This window comes from Ipomoea nil, unplaced genomic scaffold (assembly GCF_001879475.1).
Source record: "Ipomoea nil cultivar Tokyo-kokei standard unplaced genomic scaffold, Asagao_1.1 scaffold3087, whole genome shotgun sequence".
NCBI lineage: Eukaryota > Viridiplantae > Streptophyta > Magnoliopsida > Solanales > Convolvulaceae > Ipomoea > Ipomoea nil.
The window spans coordinates 3,926,132-3,934,951 of record NW_017619515.1 but is presented as its reverse complement, the minus strand read 5'-3'; the positions used below and the strand labels follow the sequence as shown (position 1 = coordinate 3,934,951).

General features: G+C 37.2%; 1 protein-coding gene and 1 pseudogene across 1 annotated transcript; both read left to right on the top strand.

Moving 5' to 3' along the window:
- The first annotated feature begins 517 nt into the window (after positions 1-517).
- On the top strand, positions 518-2,838 carry LOC109166171 (annotated as a pseudogene).
- A 522-nt stretch (positions 2,839-3,360) lies between these two features.
- LOC109166320 (cingulin) lies at positions 3,361-8,530 on the top strand. The gene is made up of 4 exons (XM_019315279.1): positions 3,361-3,421; positions 3,460-4,604; positions 5,013-5,699; positions 7,671-8,530. The coding sequence occupies exons 2-4, from the start codon at positions 3,522-3,524 to the stop codon at positions 8,256-8,258; spliced, it is 2,358 nt and encodes a 785-aa protein (XP_019170824.1). The 5' UTR covers positions 3,361-3,421; positions 3,460-3,521; the 3' UTR covers positions 8,259-8,530.
- Positions 8,531-8,820: the final 290 nt, after the last annotated feature.

Genomic DNA, 8,820 nt, shown 5'->3' with positions numbered 1-8,820 from the left:
AGAGTTTAAGAATTATGAATATAGAGTTCAAAAATTATGAATATAGAATTATGTAATTGTGAATATAGAGTTCAATAATTGTGAATATTGAATTCAAAAATTATGAACAGAGAGTTTTATAATTATGAACATAGACTTATAGAGTTCAAAAATTATGAACATATAGTGCTGTAATTGTGAATATAGACTTCAATAACTGTGACTATGAAGTTCACAACTTATGAACATAGAGTTCTATAATTATGAACATAGAGTTCAGTAATTATGAAAATAGACTTCCTGAAGACAAACGTCGTTAACGGCGAAAGAAAGCCATTTTTTTTAATTGACACGGCGTCGTTTCCCACAAAAACGACGCCGTTTTGGAACCGTGTCCACCTTGCACAGTTTCACAGCATAATTTGCCCTAAGATTCCTCCATAACCTTCAAAATTCAATCATTATTGTGTGGACCATATTTTTTTTAGATGGGACGCGCGTTTTTAGTCAAAACGACGTCGTTTTTGCAACTGTGTGCATGGTGCACACGGTTGCAGAATATAATTTGCGATCATCAGTAGTTGGAGGTTTTTCCCTATTTTTTTTTTGTGGGCCACAACATCCACATCATCATCCATTATTCCACTCAATCACAAAAACTCGTCTTCCCATTAATTTTACGTTTTCACAACTTTTTGTGGACCCGCCATTTTATTTCCATATTTTAATTTTTCTTTATTTATTTGATTTATAAATTTATAATGTTAAAATAGAATGAACAATATGGATATAGTACTATGAATAAACATACGTAAATATGAACATACGTAAATATGAACATACGTATAACATATCTAAAGATATAAATTTAATTTAATTAATAAATATAAATTTAATAACAATAATAACTTAAAAATTAAATTAATAATTTAAAAATAAAAACAAGAAACTGGCCGTTGCAGTTTTAAAATAAATGTTTAAAAAGAAATTAGTCTTCAATTGAGAGTGGGTGGCAGTCATTCTCAATCGCCCATGCGGCAGACCTGCTCACCTTTTTTTAAAAAAATAAAATTTTGACAAAACCTGGGGTGTTGCAGGAGAAAGATTTCTCCAAAATGCAACACCCCCATTTATTAAAAACTCATTAAGCAAAATTTTACTATTCTAAAAGCTAGGTAAAATCTCTTGTTGGAGACGCTCTAGGGTGTTTGGTTAGGAGGAATGAAAGAAATTGTAATTCGGTGAGAAAAGAATAAGGTAGGAATTCAAATTACATTGTTTGGTATGGACTAATATAATTATTGGAAATAAGAAAGAAAAAGTAATATATAGACTAAAATATCCTTGTGTAATAATAATAATAATAATAATAATAATAATAATAATAATAATAATAGTTAATTCCAGCAATAGTCCTCTGACTATTGCGATTTTTCAAAATTAGTCCTCGTCTTTTAATTTGGACAAAATAGACCCTTGACTATTAGAATTGTTCCAGCATTAGTCATTCCGTTAAGAATCTGTTTGTTAGGTGTTAAGTAGAGGGGTACAAAAGTCATTTCTTCTTATTGCCTTATTCCACAACTCCATCAACCATTACTTTGTCAGAAAAGCTCACGCTGTCATCCAAAGCCCTCAACGACGCATGTTCGTACTCCAAATTCGCTCATCTAACTGCAAATCAAGCAATCCTTGAAGCTACTCAAAAAGCGTCGAAGATTCATATAATCGATTTTGCTATTGTTCAGGGAATTCAATGGGCTGCTCTTTTACAGGCTTTAATTTGGCTACCAGGTCCGGCAGTAAGCCTGACAGCATCCGAATTTCCAGCATTCCCTCGCTGGTACTCGCAAACTCCCCAGCGGCGTCACTGTTGGCAACCGGTGACTGTTTCGCGATTTTGCGAAAGTTCTACCATTCCCATCAAATATTACCTCTAAATAGACACACGTGTAGATCATAATAATTTTTTCATATATTTTGGATGAGTGAAGAAGAAACTTCAAGAGTCTACTGGAATTACCTTCTGCTGATACTTTGGGTATAGTGTCCTTTGAGAAAGAGCAATAAATTCAAACTGCTCAGTGCACTAAGAAGTCCATCTACGACTCTGGATTGTAAAAACACACCAAAACAATGATCACAGAGCAGAAGCAATCCCAGAGATGATCTTGCAATTCGAGTAACTAGAAAAAGTAAACAAAATCATAAAAAGGCAAATTAAACCTTATGGTTGTCTTGAAAACACTAGCATCATAGTTCATGTTGAAATCCAAGGTGTTTGCAACTCATCTGTGATATGCAAAACTTGTCAGTTATTAATACAATAAAAATAAAAGTTTACAAAGCAAATGCAATTTGGTAATTTTAATGTTTTCTATCGACTTCTCATGGAAAAATTATTTCAATGGTCAGGAAAAAAGTAAGCTACAAGGAGGTGGGATTTTTGGGGGTATATCTACAGGGAAACCATAACATTGTAACTCTGGGAGAATACGAAATGAGCCTGAACCGGATCGGATTTTCGAAGAGATTCAAGAACGCACTCAAATACTACTTGGTCATATTCGAGTTTCTGGATCCAAACATGACCCGAGATTCGCCGAAGAGGGTGAAGGTTGAAAGCCTGTTACTTGTCCGGAGAATCGCGGAATTGGTGAGGCCTGAGGAACAGGGTGCCAAAAGAGAGTGTGTGGAAGTGGAATACAAAGATCATTGGAGACTTCTGATAGAAAGTGCTGGGTTTAAGGCTGTAGCCATTAGCCATTACGCCCATAGTCAAGCAAAAATGCTTCTATGGAACTATAACTACAGTTCATCATAATTGATTCTCCCCCAGGTTTCCTCTCCTTAGCTTGAAATTCCTTACAAATTGACAAGAACAGATCTTCATTGCGATGGGTTTGACAGCAATGGAGTTGGTGGGAGAAGGTAGTAAGAGGAAATGACCTTTGTACCCCTCTACTTAACACCTAACAAACGGATATTTAACGGAAGGACTAATGCTGGAACAAATTTAATAGTCAAGGATCTAATTCGTTCAAATTAAAAGACAATGACTAATTTTGAAAAATCACAATAGTCGAAGGACCATTGCTGGAATTAACTCTAATAGTAATATGGTCCATTAAGGATAATTTTGTCATTTCTATTATTTTTCCCTTCTCCACAAGCTGTACCCTATGAATTACAATCAAACAATATAATTATGTCCTTCATAGAGTTACAATTCAATTACAATCAAATAACATCAGAACCCGTTTAACGAATAAAAACTGACATACAAGTTTTTGTGAGAAAGTAAAAATTACTGGAAAATTCTTACTTGATGCGTAGCTTATTTGGACTCTTCCCCTCTCTACGTAACTACATTGATCTGACTGAATAAGAACTAAGAAGTCGGGTTAAGGCTCTCGTCTAAAAAAAAGAAAAAAGCAGAACCTGCCTGCCGTGTCGACAAGCTTTGGAGCAGCGTTGGCGTGGTGTACTGGTGTTTATTTAGCAAACAAAGAAGAAAAACGCAATCAAATTAGAAATTGGAAATGGCAGCGGAGGAAGAGAACGATGATATGGCCTCACTGTTCGAGGGGATGGTACTCTTTGATCCTTCTGAACACCTAGACCAGCAACCCTCCACCACCGCTGCCACTCTCGATGTCGGTGCGGATCAACCGCCGGCGCTGCCGTTAATAGCAGAGTCGAGTCCTAGTCAGCCGCTCGATGAGAACCTATTCTCTGATCTTACACTTGTTACTCCTTCCCAATCCCTAGAACTAGAAGATATTAAGTCCAACTCCGATCCATCGTCAATCTCGCTAATTTCTCGCCAGAATTCCACCCGGAAGAAAAAGAGGGCTGGTTTACGGATTGGATATGGTAGAGATAGAGATAGAGATAGATATCATGCCTCCGATTCAGTCATTGCCACTTCAACTGCCAATGACCATTCGCATATTGATACCCGTTTCCCGGAAGCAGAAGAGAAGAAAAAAGAGCAAGGAGAAGAAGAAGATGATGATGATGATGATGGTGGTGGTGGTGGTGGTGAAGAAGAAGAAGATCAAGAATCGAATTCCTCCAGCATGATTTCTGCAGCTCAGGATCGCGATTCTTCATCTGATACAACTTCTCATGGTATTCATTCTAATGACACACCTGAGCAAATCGCTAATCTGGCTTCATCTGGTGTTGGTGAAGATGCAACAACTGGGCAACTAAATGTTAGCAAGAGTCATGACCCAGTTGAATTCAGATTCCAACAGCTTAGGATCCTTATTTCAAATAAGCTTAAAGAAGCCCATGAGACTGTTTCTTCCATTTCTTCAGAAAGAAAGGAATCAATTAGGATGAGAAGAAAAGCTGCCCGGAGTGTGACTCAGGCATATGCTGAGTATAAAGAATTTGAGAAGAAGCTGGAAGAAGCTTGTGAAGCTGAAGACTTTGAGAAAGCGGAACGGGTCAGTGAGAGTTTAGCTTCCACAGAGAAGGAAAAAGAGTGCTTGGTAGTTGCTCTCAGAGATGCAGAAGCCCATTGTGATGCTCTTGACTCTAAGATGCAAGGGGTTCTTGAGTCATTAATTCAAGTCGAAGAGGAGTGTGCCTCTATGTTGCAGACCTTTGCAATGGTGAGCTCTTTCTAATTCAACAATAGTTTTGGTATCAATTTCTAGTACTTACTGTTTGGCTTTTATATTTTGTCAATTATGGAGTATATATAGAGTATTCTAGTTTTAAAGTAAAGTAGTGTGTAAATGAGTGAACCAAATCATCGTGCATAGTGAGATACTGAGTTCTGACCTTGGATACACTAGAACATTGGGAGCCTTGTCAACACTAAATACGGATAGAATGTTCCTACTGTCCCAAGAATATAACACCTTGGATACTCTAACAATTTATCCTTAGCTTGCCTTATACGTTTATTTTCAGTTCTCTGAATTTATTAAAGTTGCATGTCTATTCCAGAAAGTTTTCCTATGCATTCAGTAATTGCATTGCTGTCATTCTAAAGGAGATTGTTTTTTTTTTATTAGGACACCGCACGCGATGCAGATTTGGTTTTAAATAATGCAGAAGAATTATCATCCAAACAAATGCAGGAATGGGATTTGTCTGCTGAAGCAATAGAAATTAAAAAGATGGAGTTGGAAATTGAATCTGAATTAGTAGATGAGGCACGTAAGGTTTTGAATGATTCCATAGAACAATTTGTTGAGGATGACCGAAGAGAGAGAGATTTTCTTTGCAGGAAAAAAGAAGGGTTAACAGAAGAGCTGAAAAAACTGCTTGCTCTAGTGAAAGAAAAGGAAGAAGAAATAGCAGAAAATGATTCTCTCATTGAAAAAGTTGACAAAAGAATTGCTGGTGCTGTCTCTAGATTCAAAGAAGTCCAAACTAATATGGATCAAAATTATCATAATCTGCAGTCTGGTCTGTCTGAACTGGAGTTGGCAAATGAATCTGTATTGGAGAAAAAGAAAGAAATTGATTATTATGTTTCCCAGGAAGAATCCAGAGGAGCAAAGATTAGGGATCTTTCTAGGATTTCTGCAGATGAAGCAAACATGTTTCAAGAATTTGTTGAGTTACGAAAGAGTCTGGCTCAGTTAGTTTTGAAATCCAAGGAGGATAAAGTTAGGCTTTCAAAAACTGAGGATGAACTTTCAATGCACGTCCAGATGCTCAAACACGGAATTTCTACTGCGAGAACCTCACTTCAGGTTAGTTCTGTTTTCTTCTTCTTCTTCTTTTTCCCCAAGAGACTACTAGTGATAGTGTGCTACTTAAGTATTGGTCACAATCATCGTATTTCACATCTCCACTTAATTCTATGCCATAGGAGATCCTAGTTTATCGAAACACCTTGTCTCCCTTTCATCCTTTCAAACCACATTGTGCACTATCACATGGCATACTTCCAAACCAATAAAAATTCCTTGATGAATGTTGGCATGACCCAGTGCATTCCAAAACTAAAGCAAATTCCAGATGGGCACAGCCAGTTCACATGCAAAAGTTGATGGTTGCCTGATTCTGCCCCTTTGTGCCTATTCACATGCAAAAGTTGATGGTTGCCTGATTCTGCCCCTTTGCTGCATATATAAACATATAAGTGACTATAGATGTTTTACCATATATATAAAATCTATTAGTCAAAAGTTTCTCTCCTCTGCAGATCATCTTGCACTAATGTTCAATCATGAGGTGCTGTACAAGTAAAGATGTCCAGCCTTAGGGGGCTTTGGTTTTCCAGATTACCTCCCACTCTTTCCAGGGAAAGAAGAACCATTCCTTGCAGTCTGTATTTTGTAAAAAGATCCAACTGAAAAGTTGTCATTTTGATCCCCCCCCCCCCCCCTTAACTATCTCAGGGTCCTTTTCTTAACCTTGTTGTCCCTCCGAGCTGTACAGATATGACACAAGTTCACAGTAACACTACACTCACTAGTAATAGAACATCTCTCCTATTCTAGTTGACTACCACCCTAAATAGAGGACACAACTTCAACAAATCATTGAGTAGAGAAATCTATCTTTGAGAAGAGAGTAGCCAACTGGTGCAGAAATGAATTTTCTCATTGTTCTTGCTATGTTTTTTAGACATCAACCTCAACTACTCTTTTAAAATAAACCTAGTGCTCCAGATACTCAAGACACACTCACACACCAATTGCAGCTTGGGCATATACTGATTATTACAGTTTTGGGAGCTTAAGTCCTAGTCTTTACTTGGGTATATCAATCTACTTAAAAATTTGTTGTTCAATTAATGTACGAAGGTTGAGTCTTTCAAGCAATGTAAACAACCTACTAGGAAACAGAGTTAAGATTGCATTTATCTTTCTTTCCTCCTAGACCATACATAGTGCACAAGCGTTATGCATCAGTTCACCCTTTATCATTTAAATTCCATATTTTTATTTTCTTTCTTTTGGTAAGAATTTCAATTACTGTTGTTAAGTTACATCTTGTGAATCTTTAAAGATCATTTGTCTTGTGGAAGTTGGCAAGTTGCACAAACTAAGTCTTGCATAAAGCTAATTGTTAAATGCGAATATATTTAGTAGATAGATGCCACATGTAAAACCCATTCATTTGAGGCTCTACCTAAGTTTTATATGCACTTGGATCTAACAACCAGATGCAATCTTGCATCTAATATAACATTTGGATGCAAGTTTCTTTGCTTCTAAACTGCTAAACTGCTAAAGTTGCCTTGCCTGAAAAGGCATTTCTGGTATTTTTCTTCTTGTTGAACAAAATCTAGTTTGCCTCCTTTATTTGCTTGAGAGGGCATGTGTCTACTAATTGCATATTTGCTTAAATTGTAATGTTTTTTCATGAATGGCATGCTTGTGCCACAGATTTGAGATTTTTAAAGCTTACATGATTCTCAACACTTGCCACATGAGAGGTAGGATAACAGCCTTCATGCCCAAATAGATCCAGAAGCTGGATGTACATATTAGAATGAATAGTAGCTGAATAATGCTAAGAAAGACAATATCTGAAGTGGTATGTTTGTTGAGAGGAATGTGGTGGGACATTTGAATAAACCCTAGGGTTGTAGTAAGCATGCAATCGGTTGCTAAGGTTTGGCAATTTTTAGTAAATTGCTGGAGGCACAACAATTTCTCACTTCATATCTCTCATTCTCGAGTTGATCCAGACACCATTCTGTGTTATTGTAGGAACTATCTTCAAAGAAGTCAAAGATCCAGCAAGAAGTTGATTCCTTGAAGCAAAGGCTTGTATTTATAGACAAGAGAGTTCCAGAGCTTGAGGCTGAGAAGAAGGTGGCTGCTACAGCAAGAAATTTCAAGGAAGCAGCCCGGCTTTCAGCAGAGGCAAAGGCATTGTGCATTGAAAAGGATGAAATACAGACCAAATTGGAGGTTGCAGAGTTAGAGCTTAAGAAGGTTGAAGAAGAGATTTGCCAAACTGTTGACAAACTGCAAGAAACTGAAGTGCAGATTTCATCAAGGGAGAAAGAATTGGCTATGGCTAGATTCCAGGGACTAATCTTAATTGACAGGGCTTCTAGAGCGGAGAGATCAGCTGCTTTGGAGTTAGGTGACCTTGAAGAGGCTGATGCTTTATTGGAAGAGGCTGAAGCGGCAGATGCTGAAGCAAGAAAACTTCAACCCATCTACAACCTTAAAGAAGAAGAGTTTGCTAACCTGCCGAAACATTTTGTCTCAGCTGAACTTGTGTCCAAGATTCAGGGCAAGCAGTTGAGAGAACTTGCGGCATCTGTTAATATTTTGGGGGCATCTTGACCATAACATGATTAATGAGCTCAAATTTTGACGGGTCCTAGAGGACTTTGATCGTGTTTAGTCGCTCGCTGGAAGAGTATTGACTATTATTTTGGATTCTCCTATCTCACATTCTTACCATAGATGGAAGACCAAAAATGGCGTTTGCATTGCCTTTTTTAGTTTATACTGTAGCCCTTTCTTTTTCAGCAATATTTCTCAACAGTGGTCTGGTGGCTTTTCCGTATCCGTATGGGGTGTGCCCTGTGCTTTTTTATTTATTTATTTTTTCTTTTAAAAAATGGGGGTGGGGTTGAAGTTAAAGTTCCGTGTGTAACTATGTAATTTTTTCCTGTGCTTTTCAGCCAATATTTTTTTTAAAAATAAAGTATTTCGGATTATATCCTGTTCATGAAGGCAAATTATGCCATGGAAACGTGTTCACCGAGAATGGTGAACACAAGGCAAAACGACGTCGTTTTTAGGCAAAAAAATAAAATAAAATTCACGGATGTGGAGTTAACGGCGCGCGTTTGATCAAATTATGAATTTTCTGTTATGAGATTATGAATTTTATGAAAAT

Coding starts and splice junctions, on each gene's coding strand:
- LOC109166320 (XM_019315279.1), top strand. CDS start 3,522: ATGGCAGCGGAGGAAGAGAACGATGATATGGCCTCACTGTTCGAGGGG. Junction 4,605..5,012: donor TGTTGCAGACCTTTGCAATG/GTGAGCTCTTTC, acceptor TTTTTTTATTAG/GACACCGCACGCGATGCAGA. Junction 5,700..7,670: donor CTGCGAGAACCTCACTTCAG/GTTAGTTCTGTT, acceptor GTGTTATTGTAG/GAACTATCTTCAAAGAAGTC.